The sequence below is a fragment of the Stomoxys calcitrans genome, chromosome 2 (assembly GCF_963082655.1).
Source record: "Stomoxys calcitrans chromosome 2, idStoCalc2.1, whole genome shotgun sequence".
Taxonomy (NCBI): domain Eukaryota; kingdom Metazoa; phylum Arthropoda; class Insecta; order Diptera; family Muscidae; genus Stomoxys; species Stomoxys calcitrans.
Window position 1 is genome coordinate 1,895,603 of NC_081553.1, and position 22,311 is coordinate 1,917,913.

Sequence of the window (22,311 nt, forward strand, 5' to 3'; positions counted from 1 at the left end):
TTCGCTTCAATTAATTGCCAATGTAGTAAAATGGGCACAAATCAACACGGTTACAATCATAACATAATTACAAGGTGGTGTACCGTAAACAGCTGAGTACAATTTTTTCTCGCGAAGTGCACTATCTGTCAACGAGTTTTGGTTGTGTGTGTGTATTATAGGTAGAAACCATGCAACACATAAACAACAAAAGATGGCGCGAACTAGCAATATACACAAAATCTGAGTTGAATTAATCAGTGATTTTGACAGATAGGGCTCTCAATATTTTGTGGTTTGGCAACTGCCGCTTACTGTAAATGAACATATTTTGGTTACAATCATGACATAATTATCCTGTAGTGTAACTTAAGCAGCTGAGTAAAATTTTTCTCGCGAAGTGCACTATATGTCAACGAGTTTTGGTTGTGTGTGTGCATTCTAGTTAAGAACCATACACACACAAACAACGAAAAATGGCGCGAACTAGTAACATACTCAAAATTAGAGTTCCTCTAATCACTGATTTTGACAGATAGTGCACCCAATATTTTGTTGTTGGGCAACTGCCAGTACCTGTAAATAAATATATCTTGGTTACAATGATGTTGGCTTTGTAGTATCAAGGCGGATTTAAAAAGGTTGTCTCACGCGAACAGCTATTAGCAGTCGGCCAGCTTTGACGGTATTTAGATGACAGATTTTTGTTTGCATTCTCTCGCATATTCTCTGCTCATGTACGCACACGTACATATTTTCCTTGTTATTGGGCTAGTGACTTTACCTTGTATAAATTTGCCTCTTGGTACAATTGGAAGGTAAAGCCATAAGCCCAGCTGATCAAATTCTTGAATTTCAGAGTTGTATCCAAATTCCACTAGAACGTGAAAAGCTTTGTTTGGATTTAAAAGGTTTTTAACATTTTGTTTTTTTGTTCACATTTTTATCGTTTGAATTTATAATTTACATGTTTATCATCATAACTCTTTTGATCTTTGATATACATGATAATGCAAATAAAAACTAGAATGTCAATTTGACATTGTACAGAAATTTGACAGCATATTGGGAATTTGAGCCACGATATCCACAGGGTTGTATCGTTGTTGTTGGGCTCATGACATTACCTTCTAATTGTACCAAGATAGTTTACATGACAGATAAAATCATTCTGCGTCTATATTTAAGTCTCACATTGTTTGACAGTTCGGGAAAAGTACAGACATTTTATTTATTGTCAAGCTGAACATAACATTTTGTTATGCTCATAAAAGAAAAGTTGTATATTGGATATGTGAATAATTATGTGATGGATATTGTAAACATATATTTGAATTTGTGTATTTGTTAAAAAGTGATTTAATAATGCATTCAACCAAAAAAAAAAAATAATTAAAAAGAGTATGATGGTCACTGTCTAGCTGGAAACGGATTGTATTTGTCTAGCTAAAGCATATCGGAACAGTAGTTCAAGAATTCCATTTATGTTGCTTATACTTCGCAAATAAAAACTTCTCACATATCAATGAGTGCCGACCAATTGAAGTTAAAGCTCAATAATAAAGGTCCTCATTTTTAAAGCTGAGGCGGAACGGCATGCTGCAGTGGGATACCTCTTTGGGGAGAAGTTTTTGCATAGCATATTACCTCGCAAATATCGCCAGCATTAGGTGGAGATAACCATCACCATTCTCGCCATGATATCAGCTTCATAGGAACTGATGATTTTATCGCAGACATTCAGGTAATAGAAATATGGTAACTTTCTGCAAATTATGGAACCTTCTTTGCATGGACGCACCAGAACGGAGATCGCAGACCAACAACTCTTCTAGAGAACCAATATTCCCAGCAGAAAAAATACCCATCGCCTGGACTTTCGTAAAAGGCACTATGTTGTTGTAGCTATATTTTCAGCGATCCTCGTCAAGCTTTTGAAGGTAAGCAATCTCGTTCCGGTCCATTGGACCGTGACGGCTATTGGTTATTTAAAGGCACCAATAACTGGCTAACTTGTTTTAACGAGCATCATATGTACTCAGTATTTAAGCAAGAGCCGGGCCGCTCGGCCTCTCACTGAGACACTCAATACTGCCGGTGGTCCGTGACTGCAATTACAATTACTCTGTATGGAGCATTTCACTATCCGGTGGCTCCTAACCAAGTCTCTTAGGTCACTATGCACTATCATAGTGCATAGTACCTTGTGGTACTATGTACTATCAATCCCATAGCACCGGTTTTACGTATCGGATTGACCCGATGGAGTCCATCATCGGCAAGGGTTGCCGCCTCAGTGTGAAACACTATGCTGCTCCATTCTGGCTCCATTTTGGTTCTTTTTCAATCATTCGCTGTCATTGCATTATGATCAGATTAGATATCGCAAATTTATAAAACGTTCTCAAAACTCTGACCCTGTTGATGTTTTGTTCTTGGCTACTATGTTTAAAAAGAAATGTTCTGTAGGTAAGGATTAAAAAATAGGGTCACCCAGATACTTCCTTGTAGTCTTAAGGCCAATGCATTGTTTGGATAGAATTCTAAGGTTTGTGGTATAATATCTCTTCTAGTTCTGTTTAAATATACTACGAAAATAATAGAATAGTTTTAGTCATTTATTTTGGAATAATCCAAATATAAAGAGGTACTAACATCCCTCATACCTAATAAAACCTCATTGGGCATTTTTGCTAAATGCAAAACCTTTACTTTCTTTCTTACGACCAAGATCAGTGTTGTTGTAACCACATTTTCATGTGAAGGTGGCGATCCTCGTTAAGCTCCCGTAGGTGAGCATGCTCGTTCCGGTCCAAAGGACCGATCGCCGCGGGAAAAGAGTGACCATTGGTTATATAAAGGCGCCAATAACTCGCCCTGCCATATCGAGCATCATAAGAGCCAGTGCCACCCGACCTCTCACTGAGACTCTCCGCTCGATACCGCTGATTGTCCGCGACTGTCGTTGCAGCTCCTCCGTATGCAACATTCCACTATTCGCAACCTGTGAACGCGTCCGGTAGCTCGCAGCTAAGCTTCTCGTTGCAGCAAAGAACACCACATAGATCGGACCTCAAAGTTCGAGCTTGTGTGGTGCACACAGCTATCTCGTGCCGGGACCAAGAGTTGTGTATTGTAATTTGTTTATACTGGTCTGCGATATATGTACATATGCAGCCCAAAAAAGTTACAAGTGTAACGTTAAAACATTTACGGTGGAAAGTTTTCTAATATTATATTATGACCAACGAAGATGTAAGTACTTATGTATATAAGAACTTAAAAAGTACTCTGTATGAAGTTAGGAAATAAATAAAATACCTCAAAAAGAAAATAGCCCCAGTGTTTGATTTATGGAAGCTGCTTTAGTGGGTGGATTTAAAATATAATATATTTTTTGCGACATCAGGCTTTCTTAATATATAACAATATATTTTTGCAATATTTCAGGTTTTGTTAAATTCATTAGAAGCCAAAAGAAAAATGCGCAGCTGGTTTACAACGGGTTTATATACAACAAAAAGCTTACACAAGCTAATGGACACACAACTTGGCGATGCATCGACGTGCTGAAGATGAGATGCAAAGCTGTGGTTATCACAAAGAAAAACGAACTTGTCATAGCCCGCAGAGAACACAATCATGAAGATCACATGCAGAGAATTAACCAAAGACCTCTATACAATGAGGAAGAGGATTTAGGCGATTATATTGAGCTGAAGCCGGATAGTGCAAATATCAATGAATTCCTATCAATGACCCACATCGATATATTGCCACACAAAAGTGGCAAAGAGTTAAAATTATTTGTGCCAGCTTCGTGTCCGGGTCTAGATATGAAAGCACAAATAATGAAACAAGATAACGTGTAAATCATCAATACAAACAAAAAATAGTATGAAATAAATTAATTTCGGTTTTCTTCTCTACACCTTGTTCCCATGACGTTGAAATAAAGTTTGAAATAAATATATGAACGCGTTTAACTTTACCGTTTGTGTGTTTGGCGGTGGACAAATCTAAAGCTTAAAAATACCTTGATAAACTGCATTATTTCCTTACTAATTCCGTGTGTTTTTGTTTTTCTTTTTATTACTTTTCGCTATTTGCAGACACCAAACTTCTATTCATAGAGAGCCCTTGGTCTACGCCCTGCTTGGTACTTAACGACTTCATGTACAATTGCCATAGCCGCAAGAATAACAAAGAATATTGGCGATGTCATAACTATTCCAAGAAAATCCAGTCGGAGAGATGCCGATCTCGTTGTGTTTTGGAAAATGGCAGACTTAAATGCTTGTCTGGCGGAGAGCACAACCACCCGCCCCATACTGAGAAAATAAGTAAAATGATAGATCGTAATCGCTCGACAGCCCACCACAATAGTGCAACGATGCCTCTCATCAAATTTCATAGACGTGCAGTTTCTGTAGACTGTCGCAAAGAAGCTCTGCCCACCCCATCATCTCACCAACCGCAGCAAAGCAGACATTTGTCAGCGGCCGAACAACATATTTTATCGCATTCAACCTTAATGTTAATTAGCGACGATTGAATACAAACAGATTAACTCGATAAACATGCGCAAGGCCTAGGTGTATGCGAACAAGATATTATTTATTTTACATGTGTAAATGTATTTTTAGTTTTTGCAATTTATTCGTAATAAATCTATAAAGTTGTAAGAAATGTTTGAATCGACACACTATACAGTGCTTGAAGCACAAAATACTTTCTTTTAGTTATAGGTAAATATTTGTACAAGTACACTGCAATTATTACCATTAACGTATATGTTTTTACGATTTTAGGCTTCGACATCCCTATCACAGATCAAAATCGCGTTAAATATCGATCATCACTCAAAGGTTCATATCAATTAGTGTTGGATGGTTTTCCCTATACACGGCATAGAGTGAGAGGTGGAACTATATACTGGCGTTGTGTACAATTTCGTCCCTTAAGGTGTGTATAAGAACTTTATTTTGCAAAAAATTATTTAGTTGCACAAGCTTTACGGTGGCTGAGTGCCTAGGTTACTATTGCGTAGGTCGTGAATTCGGTTGTCTCCAGACGCATTGGTTTTTATTGGTCGCTAGTGTAGTATACCCAAATATGAGTCAGTACCTTACTGCTTATCTTAAATATCCTGATCCATTAGTTTGTATCCCCTTCTTGTATTTTCTTAAATAAAATGCCAATGTTGTTATTACTACATTTTTCGCGATCCATAAGAATCTTAATTATAAAATCTAATGCGAAAAGCCTTTAGTTGGCATCCCTGGTGACTTAGATTTTGCAGCGCTTAAAGCCATATATTCGTCTTCTGCTCATGACACAGTATTTCCGTATACTTAAAATATGAAGACGCTGACTGATTTTCTGTCGTTCAAATCGGATGCCCAATCTGGATCTCCTTATCCAACAAATGCTTCAGAGTCTTCACTTCTTTCAAATTTTGTTTTTAGATTCATTGTACCTTTGATGTATCTCAGAATCCTCTTCAATGCAATGTATTTCTTGTGGAGCTTTCTGGAATCCTGTCGTATATCAGATATGAAAGCAAATGTCAATGCGAACACATTACATATTGTACATTAAGCATCCCAACAGTTCTCTATATGGAAAGTTGCATGGTTCAAATTCAGGAAATAAGAAAATCTTTCCAAAGGTTAATTAACAGTTTTGCATTTGTCCATACATAACTTTTTCAAAATGTTTTGAGTGTTGCTTGCTGGAGACAATTCCATAGTACCATTCTCATAATTGTAATTCATTTTAAATTTTAATTAATTTAATTTGCTCATTTATTAGTCAAGTCGATAGACTATATATGACACTTCTTGAATGCCCAAAAGAACTTGAGACTTCCGCAGTAGGATATTTCGAATTGATTGAATAGTTTGAGTGTTAATCCCTTCTTAATTTTAACTTGCAATAAGCAAATCATATACATACATAAAGAAGGAGATAAGTGTTATCCAATGTTTTCTTTCTAACGTGTAAACAATATTCATGTTTGTATCTATTTACCCCAATATTTAACAAAAATAGATTTATCAGCTTCAACCCGTATAAAGACTTATCTAATTAGATACATTTTTTTTTAATTCGCCAGGGAGAAGGTCAGTTTTGACATCCATTTGATAAAGCCGTTCTTAAAGTTGTTGGCTTCGCCACTGGTACAAAGTTGTTTTCGTTATTTATGCCGTATTTTTGTAAAAAACCCAGCTTTGCCTTGTATGTCAACAAATCCCCATTCTCATCCTTTTTATTCGAAATACCCATCAGGTTTATCAAGTACTTGCCGTACATTTTTGAATTTCATTGCCCTAATTTCTTTAATCCATTTTTCGCAATCACCAATTTCTTGGTTTGGGCTTACGTCTCCAAGAAATCGTCTGTTTGCCTTTCTGCATTATAGCCCGTTAAATGTTCACTTAATACGAGTACTTCTTCTCAATGATGGCAAGTTTGCTTCATTGTCTTTTTCGGACTCTTCCACAGTCATCATCATCATCATTGTTTTTCAGAAACTTCAATGAAATAAGTTATTTCGAATTTATTTTTATCCGGCTCGAGATTTTTTTTACACTATCCTCATTTTCGTTTCCATTCATTCTTGTAGTTACGACACTACCAACATCACTCTCTTGCTCACTACTGCACGTGGTCATTACACGAATTTTGCCCTTCCCTATTCGATTAACGAAATGAATATGAAATTTTCGTGAAACCTTAAATCACGGGCTGTTATTACCTTTCTGGTCTTTTTATTACAAATTATATATCCATTATTTGATCATTGGTCTGATCATGTATCCGAACATGGGCTTTGCATCCAAAAATTCTCTATTTCTTCACATCTGGTTTATATCCGTACCATAATTCGGCCATACTTTTCATTTCTTTAATGCTTCTATTTAACCAAAAACAGATATTAAAGCAGCTTCTCCCCACATTTCCTTTGGACCATTCGATTCTACCAGCATTGTGCGCATTTTTTCTACCAATGTTCTGTTGAATCGCAACTATATTTTCTTTTGCTGCGGTGTATAAGCTATTGTATCTTCTTCTTGGATACCTCTCTCTTTGTAATTGCGCATTATCAATAGATTCATACTCTTTAAATTTCTCAAACATCTCAGATTTGGTTTGCATGAGAAATGAGAGTATTTGTCTCTAAACGAGACAAAGTATTTGAATCCATGGTGACTACGAGCATGGTGGCCATTAAATGGTTCACGTCATTGTTTATCTTAAAGGCAAATTTCACATAGACAAACAGATTTTCCAACCCAGACACCTTTTCATTCTCGACCATCAGCTCAAGGCTTTGCTGACTTATGTGTTCTAATCTACAATACTATGCTAAAGTTTGGACTCATCACGGTATCAACTATACGAATAATTAAAAAATTCTAGCAAATTCTAACTATTTTTTTTATAATGAAAGTTTTTTCTAATTGTAGAAACGCTTTATTCGGTTTTTTAACTGACAATAGATCCCCCCGAAGACCCGGAACGTACGGCACATTTTTGAGAATAACTTGCTTCAGTGTAGGCGGAAATATACCCCATTTCTGTTGCAATCAAAATTGCGTCTTCCTTGGCTACGTTGATTTTCACAGGCTTTAGCGTCTTTAACATCGATTTGAAGAGGCAACAATCATTTGTTTTTGAGCCCGAATCCAATATGAAATCCTTATCGAAACTGTTTCTAAACTGCCTACTTAATCCAAAGTAGCATCTATTTGTCAGTATTATTCTTCGCTTTATTTCAAAACTGGTGTCGTTCGTTTAGGTTACGGCGGTGCCGAGGTAGATAAAGTTACTGAATATCACAAAGTTGTGCTTCCCAACTTTCTCCATTATCTTTATCTGGTCGGTTGTACAAGGCGTTTTCGGGAGTTGAAACCATCCATTTCGTCTTATCTCCATTTACTGCCAGATCCATTTTCACTGACTCTCTTTCGATTCATTTCAAGGGCTGCAGTTACTACTTCCGGTGACCGACCTATTATGTCGATGTCGTCGGCATAGGCAAGTACCATGTGTTCTCTTGTGAGAAGTGTGCCCTATCTTTTCAAATCAGGGGTTAAAGGGATCGCACAATAAGCTGTCTCCTTGCCTGAAACCTCGTTTGGTATTGAAAGCTGTGTTAGGCCTTTCATCGCCAGCCTTGAGTATGGTTTCGATTGGGCCATATTTTGACATAGCTGCCATATACGACAATCTCCCGATGTCAGGAACTTCACCCATTAATTGCGAATTTTGTACCCTATTTTCTTTTATTAATTTGGTCAAATGTTGGACAGCTCTAAGACCTTTTTTGATTTTGCTGAAATTTAGTACGGTGAGTTGCATTAGACACTCGACGGCTTGCTGGGTTGGGCTTAGATTACTTAGATAACAACTTAACCTAACCTATAGTTTGTAATTCGGTGGGATTAAATGAGGGCTTACAACATAAAACAATCATATTTCTAAGCTTTTTGACAAAAAATAAACAAACAAACAGTCAAAATAATTGCTCCACATATAACGAATTGGCCAAAAATCATATTGATACAAACGAGATAGGACCCAATTGGGGTTTTCAATTAAAGTTTGGGACAAGAAAAAATGTTTGATATTTGGTTACGTGTCCCCCGTTTTTAACGACAGCAAAGCTACGTTTTCCAATTGAATTGACAAAATAATTGAACAAAATAAAGCTCCAGATATACGGTATTACATTTAAATGCTTTTATTTCTTGTTGGCTCTCTTACATACTCTCTTTCCTTTATTTCTGTAACCAAATTTTCAATCGAATTTAAATTAGCCGATTTTTTGGCCACTTTATGACACTTATTGAATTGACCGCAAACCATATTTTAGGTTTCTGATAGTGTGTCCTCTTGAAAGACCCAAACCAGAGCCATTTACAGGAATCATATGGTAGCACAATTTCCTCAACCATATTGACATGATGGTTTGCACCCATAGTATCACTAATGCATGCACTAATGAGCCATCACATTGGTACGGAAACCTATGCCATGCCATTATACTGCAACCCTATTCTTTTACGATTTTGTTGTTAACTCCGTTACGTTTTTTGTTTGGAGATCACAAGTTTGAGCTTATCCGTGCAATGAACATTTCGACATTTTTTATGGATCCACTCTTCTTCTTGATGTGTTTAGCGGAAAGAAGAGGCAACATTATTGGACCATACGAGTACGCATCAGAGAAGGGAGACCCAAAATTTGGCACTTTGGCCAAAGCAATTGTGTGTTACGCATGCCACTTAAAAACAAAGTTAGTTAGAAACACACGCACATATAAAATATAGGGAGAAATGGCCGAACGTTTTAGTAATCGTTCGGGGGATGTTTTTTTCAATTTGGTCGACGGACATCGTGTATTGTTTGCGAACGAGCAAACCTTTGCGAGCCAAAGCACGCAAAGGATTGAGACATCAAGTGTTGTTGATCGGCATAGATATATTCTGTTGTTTTTGCACTTGTTTTTTTTTTTTTTTTATAAGAATTGCTTATATGAGTGAGAAATCTGTAAGCGTGCTGTTCGCTTTATGTTTATCGTGTGCACTTATTTTTAATGTGGCTTGGTATATTAAGTTTATTTTTCTTTCTGGTATATTAAGTTTATTTTTCTTTCTGGTATATTAAGTTTATTTTTCTTGGTTCCTCAAACGATCTTTTATCTAATGTGTGATAATTTATTTTCGACCACATGATTTCGGTTTAAACTTCAACAAATGAGCGTTTATAATCATCAATGAACTTCCTTATTTCGAAGTAAGAATTTCCATCAAATACCAGATTTTGGGTTTTCAGTTGATATTGGCTCCAAAATAGAATATCGCATAGAACACGTTAACAAATTCAATAAGCTGGATAAATGCACGTTTCTTAGAGATGATACATTTATCTAAATTCCCTATAATACTGAAAGCAGCAAAAAGAGTTTGAATGTGTATATTGTAGACCAGTCTGCAGGTAATCCTAATGGTGCTATTATTTTGACCGGCACTGTATATACCTTAGGTGGTGGTTATCCACAGTTCGGCTCGTCTAAACTTAACGACTTGTTATTTGTTTATATTGCATATATTTATGATCTAATTGAATTGCAAATTGATTTGAGTATTTATATCTATCAATGTATAGCCTGAGAGGGCGAATTTTGTTTATTTTATACAACATGTTGCAAATAAATAAATTGATGCCATAAAATAACAGGTAAATTAAATCTTCAGCAATTTTTCTGTTGTGGTTATCTCCTTGTTAATGCTGACGGTGAGGCTTCAAGCCATTTGAAACCTTTCCCAGTGCCACACCAATTGGAGAAAGGTTTCTCCACTGTTTCTTAATGAAAAATTTGCCATTTGCATATCTCTTTAGACTTATTTACTTGCTACAATGTGAAAATCGATATGAATGATTAAAACAGTAGAGTTCAGAAAGTCCTACAAGACAGACATAAAGAGAATATTAAGTGTTGTTACACCACCAACAATATCTGGTTTAGTACGAACCAAGAATATATTGAAGCTGGAAAACAAGACAGCCAAGTGAATCATTGAAATTACTAAAAATAGATGCGATATTGTAATTGATGAAATATTTTTCCTAATAATTAATTAAAATGCCTCTATATATATTTATTCCTGCCTGTTTTTTGTGTTTCTTCCAGCTGCAAAGCACGAGTTCGGACAAATCCGTCGGGGGATCGGGTTTCTATTGTCGATGAGGATCATAATCACGGTATTTTGAAAGAAAGACGAAAAAAGGGCTCCCTTAAATATGTCTACGAGCAAAGAAAGTTGGCGAAAGAGCAGAAAAATTGAGAATGTTTTAACAAAAATTAATAAAACTTATCGTTAACGCAAAAAAGATTGTGATTTTCTAGAAATAATGTAATAATACATACATATTTATAATAGAATGTAAATTTAATACTCAAAACTAATAAATTTGAATTTTCCTCGCAGAAGCAATTGAAAATACCTTCACATACAACTACCGAGGACATCTAATATTTAAGGGTTATACCTATACCAGTTACCGCATCACAGCTGCATGCGTGGTTCACTGGCGCTGCACACAGTACAATAAACAAAAATGCCCTGCCCAATTGACGACGAAAAACAAAAAGTTGCTTACCTTAAAGGATAATCATAACCATGGAGCAAAGAAACAAAAATCATTTGTACCTCAAGTTTATCAATAAAAAGAGAAAACAACGCTTAACGACTTTTGCAACAATAGCAATATTTATTTTACTCTGGTAACTTGATATTTATACTAATACTGTATATCTTTATAATTACAGCCGTTCCGGGAAGAAAACAAGCAGGCCGAGGTGTGCCATACTTAATCAATAAAAAGGCAAATTTGGCAACCAAACCCACCAAGAATGACAAGGCGACAACCTCGAAAGGGCTTGAGACATTAAAGACTGCTACGAAGAACAGCGAAAATGTAAGACAAAAATTTTCAAATTTCGGAAAATTGGTATTGGAGCCTCTGGACAAAAGTAAAGTCGAAGAACAATTAAACAGCCCTAAATCGGTTGTGAAACAAGCCACTGGTGGCCACAGCTTGAATATTATAAATCGCAAGCGATGCCTGGGGCTGTGTGTATATTGTTTAAGGAAGCCTGGAGTTGAAAAGCAACGACTGAGCAAAATAACAACCTACTGCACTGCTTGTCCGGGTGGGTGTTGGATGTGTGAGTCGTGTTTTGATGAATTGCATGCATTATAAGTTTATCTTAAGAAAATTTGTCAAATCGAACATTCTCACATCACACGGAAAGTAACCACAAAGTAATATCGTCAAGATTAAAAAAATAATTATTATCAAATGCCTGCATTTGGATTTTTTGGAATTAAGTTGCAATAGATTAAATTTCTCATAATTTCCAAATAATCTGGGAAAAAATAGCTAACAATTTAAATTATTCAAGTCTACCGCTCATTACTGCAACTCTAAAGAATCCAATTTGAACTGGAAATCTAAGTAGTTTTTCGACATACATACATATAATTGCAATAAAATTTAGAAAATAGTTTCTATTAACGCTGTCTATTTTACTAGAAAAAGAGAGTTCTAAATTTGTAGCAGATATAATTATATCTGGCCCCATAGCCAATTATATCTACTTCCAGATATTGTTATATATGACATCAGATATAATTATATATAATTGGATCCAATTAGATCCAACTATCATATCTGAGATATATTTGACCATTAAAATAGTTTCACTCGGTTATGGACATAATGTAAATTAAAGATTTTCAGGATTATCTCAGTCTACTTAAATTAACTAGGGGTTTGAGAAGAACAAAAAAGATAGTAGGTTTGGTTCACTAGGTTTGGCTCAATAAAATATGATTGAGAAAATGTATTAAACGAAGAATCTGAATAAAGCACCTGAAAAAAATTAAATGTGGTATTCAAATGGTATTCGTGATAATCTGGCTTTTCTCATAACGAAGAACTCCGTCATATAGAGACAAACCATCGACGGCAGAAGTTCATTGGCACGCATTCAATCACAAAGGCGAAAGAAATCAGAACTAACCTTTGGAGATTAGTACATATAAACTTTGTAAAGCCTAATCAACTTTCTAAAGCTCACAACGCTGTTAAAAGAGCAAAACAAAAACGGTTCACAAAGGGCGTTTTATGCTCATAACGCTTGCAGGAATATAATTTGTGCACAACTATGTTAGGCATTATAAGTGCATGGACTGGATCCGTGCTATGCAACGCTCGAAGCGCTAGGTTTATAGAAGAAACAACACTATCAATATTGAATTCAAGGGGCAACTTATCATCATTTAAAACACCTAGACATCTCATACAGTTAACAAATTCAATATTATCTCTATCATGCGATAAATTAAGTCAATAATCGCTCCGAGTGGAAAGTTAAGAGTGGTTTAACTTATTCCCTCAGATTCGATTTTAAAACAATTGAAGCACGTAGCACACACCATTCCGTAGTATGTAACTCCACCTCTAGTCTTTAAAACTTTTACACTTAACTTACTGCAGTTCATCGAAGACAATATAGAATATGGCGATAATCTCCTTTAAAAAAAGTTGGCCATCGTCTGCATATGCATAGGGCACTCGCCAACCATTGACCTCAACGAACAAGTCAATTTGAAAGCATGATTCTAAACCAGAACCCTGTGGAATATCAATTTTCACAGACAAAACAATAAGCCACCATTAAACCAAAATTGGATTGCGAAAAATGAAATTTGCAAAACAACTGATGTGAATAGTATTAAAAAAAAAACGATTTTTTTCAAAAAAAAAAAAATGTTATAAAATAAACAAAACTTTACAGATAAAACTTAAAAAAATAAGTCTTAACAATAGTGAATCATAATATTTATGTTGGAGTGTGAAAAAAATGCAATTTTAAAAACATTTTATTTAGTGTAAATTGTTGATATGTTTTTCAAAACGACAATGGCGAAACGTGTCAATGTGTCTACTAGCATAGATAAAGATTAACTTTAAAAACTTGTGCGGAAATCCTTCAGTACACAAAAGAAATGAAAAACAAGGTTCAATTAAGAAATTTGTATTTGTATAGGACCTTTAAACGAATTTGTATTATTGATTAATAAATTTGTAATTTGGATTTATGACAAGCTCGAAAATTCAATTAAAGCAGTTAATAACTGTATAAACCCATTTATTTGTATGTTGTCCCTGCTCTCAAATAACAATTTTACCAATTTAATAAAAGAAAATAATTGATATTTTTTGCATTAATAAAAAGAGCCGTTGCCGTTGTCTAGCGTTCGAAGCCTTCAATACTACTTCCAACAGATGCACAGAATCATGTGTACTATGGAAGCTGTGTAATTAACACAGGAAAGAAGTCTGTCATTACACAAAAACACATGTAATGGGAAAAAGAACAGTTAACGGACAGGGGTGTCGAGTGTGGTTAATGTGGTAATTGCATCATAGATGCGTTTTCGCAATTAATACGATTCAAATACAACATATTAACGCACGGCCCTTAAAGCTATCACACCTAATATGGTTGAAGAGTCTTCAAACCAAAGACGAAATGCGTCCCATTGTGGTTGTTGTGTGTTGCTATCTTTTGCTTTCCTTTTCCATTTGCAATCCCCGATCACTGAGCTCGTCTCGAAAGAGAAACAAACAAAAAAATGTATTTTATTCGATTAAATTGCTGATAAAACATGTAATGTATTGCTTCAAAATATTTACCTTTCCTTTATTAGCCTCTCTTCAAAAAAGTATAATGAAATGAATCGTAACTTACTTTCTGTCTGTATATCAGAGAAGCGAGACATATATTTGGCTCATTCTCACTACTTTTCGTATTGTATATGTGTGAAAGGAAACTATTAAATAACAATTTAATTTGTACAATTAAAAATATGTTCAACAGTTCAAGACATTGCCGCTGGCAGCAGTTCGTCGCACTCGTCTCAGTTGGCCGATCGGAAACCTCTTCCATTCCTTCCAGGGTTTCTATCGTCGCTTCGATTATACCGCGATGGTATGAGCTGCTCCTATCCACAATCCATTCTTCCATCGCCTTAAGTTTCATAGACGTAGTGGCTGCCTCGCACTTAATCTGTATGTCTGTGGGTCTGTGGGATATCTAGAATAGTCTCTAGTGCTCTAGTGAGCGTGGTCCTCACCGCTACGCCCATGCCAAGACAACGTGTTCTGTGAACCTGTTGTATTATCCTTATCAAATTTAAGCCTATATTTTTACTGTGAAAATTTTTGAAATTTCCAATTATTTTTTTAATTGCTTCAATCAAAAAAAAAAAAAAAGATTTAAATTTTCGAAATTTCCGGTTAATTTTTTAATTGGCGCAATTAAAAATTTTATTGAAAATAACTTGGTTCACATAGTTTAAGTTCCTGGAACACAAATTTGCGAATATTTATATAAAATATATAAAATTTATATAAAATATCTATAATAAAGTAGTCGAAAGACTGTTTGCTGGAAAATTTTATCGTATATATAGAAAGTATTTTTCGAAATATTGTGAGCGGCTAGACTTCAAAAACCTAAGGTCATAACAGTGCTGTTGTGTCTAAAGGTAAAATTACCAATCACAATTAATATTTAACACTAGAAAGATTCAATTAAAAAAATTATTGATTCCATTAATTTTTTAAATGAAAATGCAAAAATTCCAATCACGATCATAAATGAAAAAAGTTCAGTTTCATTACAAAATTATTGAATCAGTTAATGTTTTGATGAATTACTTTTTTATCTTTAAAATTGGCACTGTGGAAAATAAAATTGTTTTATAGAAATTAAATCGCCAAATAAATGAGGCTCAAAAGTTGAAAATGGGTCATTCAAGCTTCTTTGAGTGTTGACTTAGACAATTTTACGTTCATTGTGATACCACAGTAGTGACAGACCAAGGCATTTGGCGGGAATCGAACACACAGCCCCCGCACTGGCAATTCGAGCACGCTACCAACTCGTGTATTGGCAAGCTATTGTTTTCACTTACTTACTTAAATTTAAATGACCAAAAACGAGGCCACTCAAATAACTGCAAATGCAAATTTGCCCATGAACATGGTAAACTTCTCACATTAATGTGTGTGTAAGTTCAATGAAAGGGACCATGATTTTACAACCGAGCCCGAACGCCAAGCCGTGAGGAGAAGTTTTTACATGGCATATCATCGCCAGCATTAGAAGGAGATAACCACCACTAAAAATATGCTCTCTCCAGGATTCGAACCCAATTACCGTTATAATTTTATTTTTACTTAGCAAAATTTCCATTTCTGTTTTACAGTGCATACTTTTTTATACCCTCCACCAAAGGATGGGGGTATACTAATTTCCTCATTCCCTTTGTAACGCCTCGAAATATAAGACCCCATAAAGTATATATATATTCTTGAACGTCATGACATTTTAAGACGATCTAGCCATGTCCGTCCGTCTGTCGAAAGCACTATATCTTTCGAAGGCTAGGCGCTTGAAATTTTACACAAATACTTCTTATTAGTATAGGTCGGTTGGGATTGTAAATGGGCCAAATCGGTCCATGTTTTGTTATAACATATAAACCGATCTTGGGTCTTGACTTCTTGAGCTTCCAAGCGGCGCAATTCTTATCCGATTTGACTGAAATTTTGGATGTGGTGTTTTGTTTGTTACTTCTAATAACTGTGCCAAGTATGGTCCAAACCGATTGATAACCTGATATAGCTGCCATATTAACCGACCTTGGGTCTTGACTTCTAGAGATCGCAATTCTTATCCAATTGACTGAAATTTAGCTTGAAGTGTTCTGGTATGTCTCCCAACAACTGTGCCAAGTATAGTCTAAATCAGTCCATATACTGATATAGTCGCCACATAAACCGTTCTCCCGATTAGACATCTTGAGCCTCTAGAGGGGGCAATTCCTATCCGATTTGGATGAAATGAGGTGTTTTATTATGATTTCCAAGAACTGTGGCAGGTATGGTTAAAATCGGTCCATAACCTGATATAGCTGTTATAAAAACAGATCTTGGATCTTGAACTTCTAGCGGGCGCAATTCTTATCCGATTTGGCTGAAATTTTGCATGAGGTATTTTATTATGACTTCCAACAACTGTGCTAAGTACGGTTAAAATCGCTCTATAACCTGATATAGCTGCCATATTAACCGATTGAGTCTTGAATGCTTGAGCTTCTGGAGGGCGCAATTCTTATTTGGCCAAAAAACGGCTGTGTCAAGTATGGTCTAAATTAGACCATATACTGATATAGCGGCCATATATACCGATCTTCTGGAGGGCGCAATTCTTATTTGGCCAAAAAACGGCTGTGTCAAGTATGGTCTAAATTAGACCATATACTGATATAGCGGCCATATATACCGATCTCCTGACTAGACTTCTTGGACTTCTAGAGGGCGCAACTCTTATCCAATATTGTTGAAATTTTGCTTATGTCGTTTAGGTATGACTTCCAACAACTTTTCCCAGTATGGTCTAAATCGGTATATAACCCGATATAGCTGCCATATAAACCGATCTCCCAGTTTGACTTTTGAGCCTCTGAAGGGTGCAATTATTACTCGATTTGCCTGAAATTTTGGAGGTGGCGTTTTTCTATGGCTGGTGTGTTTTTATTTGAAAAAGTCATTCAAAGAACTTGACAAATTCGATCCATGGTGGAGCGTACAAAATATTCGGCCCGGCCGAACTTAGCACGCTCTTGCTTGTTACAATTTACTTAGTATATTAACGTTTAACGCACTGATACCGAATAAAACTAACAACAATTTCCAATTTTATAATAATTTTTATTTCATGGTTCTTTTTCCTTATGTGGTTGTTGTTGTTGTAGCAATATTTTCATGTGGAGGTGGCGATAATCGCAAAGCTCCTGTAAGTGGGCAAGCTCATTCCGGTCCAAATGGCCGATCGGCCCGGTAACAGAGTAGTCATTGATTATTTAAAGGCGCCAATAATTCGCCTTGTCATATCGAGCATCATGGGCACTCAGTATTTATGCAAGAACCGGTACCGCCCGGCCTCTCATTAAGACTCTCAGTTCGATACCGCTGATTGTCCGCGACTACCGTTGCAGCTACTCCGCATGGAGCATTCCACTATCCGCAACCTATGGACGCCCGGTAGCTCGCAGCTAAGCTTCTCATGACAGCAATGAACACCACACAAATTTGAGCTCAATGTTCCAGCCTGAGTGGTCCTCACAGCTATCCCGTGCCGCGTCTATTTCCATGCAACTATGTTAACTCTTAGTATAAGGAGCCCACTAAATGCATACACATTTTGGCACGTTTGGATCTCATCATTCAATAAATACAGCACCAGTAAGCAAGACAATCTAAATCGTTGTGTAATAATTTGAATTGATTGGAGTCACTACAGAAAAAGAATAGTTCACGTTATTTGCATACATTATGATCTCTGAACTCCTGATAGCATCATTCATAGATAGAGGAGCCCAAAATGACTACCTTGAGAAGAAACCCTAAAACGACACTGCCTCTATGATATTTCTCCCAATGGGGGGTGAGTCGAGCTAATCTGACCATGAGAATAAGTATGACCAGAAAATTAAGGATTTTATTGATTACTGAAAAGAAATTGCCACACAACAGATGGATATGATCATAGACAACACGGCAACGGTATATGTTTCTAGCGCGGCTAATGCTATCATCTATGCCATAGTGTTGCTCTTTAACCAGGGATGATCGAATGTGGGATTTCGTTCCTCGGTGTGTGCGCCTACCCAGGTATGAAATCCATTGTACAAGAGAACATTCACTAAATCAATCCAGTTTATATATAAGCAACTTCTTGGTAATAGCCTTATTGGAATCTGTATAAACAAGTCAGAACAAACTGACTAATAACATGGGAAGCGAATGAAGTTAGTCGAATTGGGAACTAACCAGATGTACAGGTCTGTTCCGGTTTTCGAAAACGCAAAACGAAAGATTTTCTTTGCCTTAATTCTTGTTAACCTTTCCACATAAAAGTTTGAATGCACAATTTAATCACATTTCTATTTAGTCAGAGAAAACTCAAGTGATTTCGAACCTTTCGAACACCGGTATTCACAAAACTTAATGTAGATTTGAAATAGGTTCATTTGGCAGATTTCCTTTATAGAACTGCAAAATAAACCTATTCTATTTGTGAATAAGGCTGTGAAAGCATAAGGTTTGAAAAATATACGCAAAGCTACTTTTTGCGTGTTGTGAATTCGAAAACCAGAACAGGGGCCAAATTACCGCAACGTGAACAAATAAAATTGTTCGAAATCGCTCTATTGTGAATTATGGATTTCTTAGCTGTAACAGATTTTTTGAAATTCCAGAAGTCGAATGTTTACGTCGATCTTAATTTACAACAAATTTGACATGAAAATGTGCTTAAAAGTGGAGTACGAATGTGATCGAAAGCGCTCTCAATCACGTATGCGGTAGTTCGACCCCTGGCCTGGTAACCATGAGTAAATTTGATGTTTAAACGTTCTGTATGGGTTTGTAATGTTTGTTTAAATGTATGGTGTCATTTTTGTTTAATTTTATTCGATATTTTGTTTTACATCTGAGATAGAACTATTTCTAGATTTGCCTTCGAATTTATACTTTGATTGTTTCAAACTGTGGTTATGCTCAGCAAACAGAACCTCCAACTTCGAGTCTTTTGTGGTGCGCACTCGTGCTCTGCACTTTGTTGATGAACGCGTGGCACAGATCCATTTTGTACCCCTGGAGTTCTGCATAAACTTAACAAAATTATAGCCGTTGTAAACCAATTTAACGGACGATCGTTGGCCGGTAGTGAAATAAAAGTTATTAAAAGTACACGCTAAAAAAAAAAAAAAAATTTGGTGGTGATGGGGGAAGAAAAAGAAGAATGAAACATATTCGGTTAGATGGATTTTAATCAGGACAAGAATTTTACCTACATACATACAAATTACATTGCAATACATACATAGAAAACAATACATTGCAAATGTATGTCGCTTTTTTGTTTTTATAAGATAGTTTATTTATAATAAAACTTAAAACATGTACGACAATAATAATAAGCAAGACAATGATAGATTAGAATGCTTTTGCAGCAAATACGCTCATATTTCGAATATCATTGATGAGTTTGTGTGAGTGTGTGTGTGTGTGTTGCAATTGTCTACTTTTTGGCCATTACTATAGATGGTGACTCAACCATATCTGTGACATCTGCTACTATCTCTTCGTACTTTAAGTGCATTCCTATAGAGGCAGAATCTAAAGTTGCCGATGCACTGGCTGTTGTCTCAGCACCATGGGTTTTAGAGTTTGTCTTGTCCAAAGTCTGACCAGGGCCGGCGACATTCTTGCGCACTCTCTTCTTACGCCTTACTATCTCTTCGTGAGTATGATAGCGATTAAGAGGGAGGACCATATCGTTGATGGTGCAAACACGAGACCGGCATTTCTGGTTCCACCATTGATTGCAGCGCCAATATTTCTTCTCCTCATTGGTTGGCAGTTTGATTTTCTTTTCAAAAATGAATGGCTGTCCACCATAAATCAATTGTATCCTTCCACGTGATGTTGCCGAGTATACTGCCACGGTTGGTTCATCTAAATTGTTTTAGGAAAACGAAAGAAAAATGCAGCATTTCTTAGTTACAATTCTTGGAGAAAGTTTCATAGATCTTAGAGGCAAGCAAAATGAAACGCCATATTAGAATATAATATTTTCTCGTCAGTTTTAAAATAATTTTTGTTTCTTTATTACACTGTTCTAAAACTAATGATAAGAATCCTGTTCCTGTTTTGGCTTCGCTTTTCTCGTCAGTCGCGTAGAAGGTGGATGACTGTGATGGGGCTTGGTTAGGCATACGTTGTATAGGCCATTCGGCCTTAAGAATGTTGTTACTCGAGCGTTGCACGATACACCATTTCGAACTGTGCGGCACTTCCAGTAGATGGTTGGACCAGTGCCATTATTTTTCGAATACGTATAGTTTTGATAGAGCAATAGGTTTTTGCCCCTTTGCCCTGGTATAAATACTAAGTCTTGATTTGTATGCATTGCTGCGGCGAATGGGGGAGGGTTTGCTTCAAATTTTCCCATAGGCAATACATCTTTTTTCTCCCTTTTCACACACAGTATATAGTCGTCTGCAAATAAAAGATAACAGTGATTTCCAATTGTTATTTCGTATATCTAGCAAAGCTCTCCAATATACATTCCTTCTCCTAATGTGTGAATAAAATCATCATCAACGAAGGATCGAAACTGTTTTTATTTCCATCTACATATATTATATATGTGACGTCTTTATACAAAAAGTCAAAAGATCAAATCTTATTCTAGTGATATTAAACATACATTGTACAATCTTTTTGTTTTTGCGTTAAGGGAATGTAACTTTAAACGGACCAGATGGATATTTAAGGGAAAACAACTTATAAGAATAAAAATTAAAAAATATCGAAACTGAGTGAGAAGTGTGATGCTAATCAACGAGAAATGATGGATGATGTTACTCACTGTGGTTGCCTTTGCTTAGTCCCGCAAACACATCTAATAACACTCCTTTAGTTTTCCCAGCCCGGGAAACATGGGCGGATGGGAGTGTATAGCACATGTAACGTGTATAATATCGCCTGAAGGCGTAAACTTCGTTACTAGGCGAGCCTTACATTTGGCTTTGTGGTACATGGAACATTTCCAGTCTCGCTTTCTTGATTCAGGTTTAAGTTTTGAGTTCGGGGTATATGTGTTGTGTCTGAAGAGCACCAATTGCGTCCCACGTCTAGACACTATGTAACGGGCGGGCACCGGATGACCTGTGAAACCATAAGCAATAAAGTCAACATTAGCAGAAGCGTTAAAGAGAATATTTCTTTTGGCTGGTATGGCTTCGTCAAATGAAGAGAGGAAACAAGTGTGTGTGTGTGTGTGTGTGTGTATTGATCATGAAACATGGAGTTTTATTATGATATATTCAATGGCAAAAGAAACTATTTATTTAAACTGATGGAAGGACGTTTGTGGTATCTATTCGTAAAATAATCATCGTTTTCAATCTTTACGTTGGGTTCGATCGCCTGCACATGTCGCGGATGGTTGTGATTGGCATCTTTCAATTGGACCTTTAACGTATCCCTACGTATGACGGCACGGGCTCGACAGGATTTCCGAAAGTTGGCACATTTTAGGTAGAATGCGCTTGCTGATTTGGAGCTTTTAACAAAGCGATAATTGTCTATAACCGTATAGTTCTCAAAACGGTTACGCTTGATCACTGAAAGAGAAAAGGGAAAACTATATCAATGAGTGATATATACACAACTCGTATTACTGCATAGAAAACTAAAAGCCAGCCACCAACCATATAAAGATAGTCTTAGCAACACTTGGTTTCATTAGTAGTTAGATTTATTATTAGATTCGTATTGTAACACCATCACCGTATCATGGTTATGTTGCTTACGTCCAAGTTTAATTGTGTTTTGCCCAGCTGTTACACATCTAGCCGGACATCGTAACGATGTATTGCTATTCTTATTGCACACCCAGTTTACGGTTGCATTGTATCTCCTCTCGGCTGTGTACAAATATCCATGATATATTAAATTAAGACCGCCGCGACGATTGCGGGCAAATGTGTATTTATCTTCAAGCCAAACCCCGTATTTTGCTGTGTTGATCGCCTTTCTTTGATCTGCAAAAGGTGAAGCGTTTTCAATTTCTAATGTCCCAACACATTTGTATTATTCTAGGTGTTTCGA

General features: G+C 36.3%; 4 protein-coding genes across 36 annotated transcripts in view; 1 reads left to right on the forward strand and 3 right to left on the reverse strand.

Moving 5' to 3' along the window:
* Positions 1-22,311, forward strand: part of LOC106083492 (modifier of mdg4) — a 105,839-nt gene that overhangs the window by 11,956 nt on the left and 71,572 nt on the right. Inside the window, exons 5-6 of one of the 33 annotated variants that reach the window (XM_013246563.2) lie at positions 4,791-4,944; positions 10,682-10,883. The exons of 28 other annotated variants lie outside the window; for them this stretch is intronic. In XM_013246563.2, coding sequence (XP_013102017.1) covers positions 4,791-4,944; positions 10,682-10,835 — 308 coding nt within the window. In that variant the 3' untranslated portion in view covers positions 10,836-10,883. Of the gene's footprint in view, positions 1-3,429; positions 3,953-4,091; positions 4,688-4,790; positions 4,945-10,681; positions 10,884-10,979; positions 11,232-11,320; positions 12,070-22,311 lie in introns of those variants that run through there. 4 more of the 33 variants (XM_013246549.2, XM_013246548.2, XM_013246550.2 and 1 more) reach the window with 4 other exon arrangements.
* On the reverse strand, positions 19,085-19,493 carry LOC131995130 (uncharacterized). Its single transcript, XM_059363155.1, has one exon. The coding sequence runs from the start codon at positions 19,491-19,493 to the stop codon at positions 19,101-19,103; it is 393 nt and encodes a 130-aa protein (XP_059219138.1). The 3' UTR covers positions 19,085-19,100.
* LOC131995132 (uncharacterized) lies at positions 19,532-20,161 on the reverse strand (the record flags this gene model as incomplete). Its single annotated transcript, XM_059363162.1, has 1 exon — positions 19,532-20,161. A coding segment is annotated over one exon (447 nt), but the record flags the coding sequence as incomplete, so codon positions are not given.
* On the reverse strand, positions 21,251-22,288 carry LOC106083495 (uncharacterized). Its single transcript, XM_059363178.1, has 4 exons — positions 22,285-22,288; positions 22,014-22,244; positions 21,613-21,824; positions 21,251-21,366 (listed from the first exon to the last, which is right to left on the reverse strand). The coding sequence occupies exons 1-4, from the start codon at positions 22,286-22,288 to the stop codon at positions 21,340-21,342; spliced, it is 474 nt and encodes a 157-aa protein (XP_059219161.1). The 3' UTR covers positions 21,251-21,339.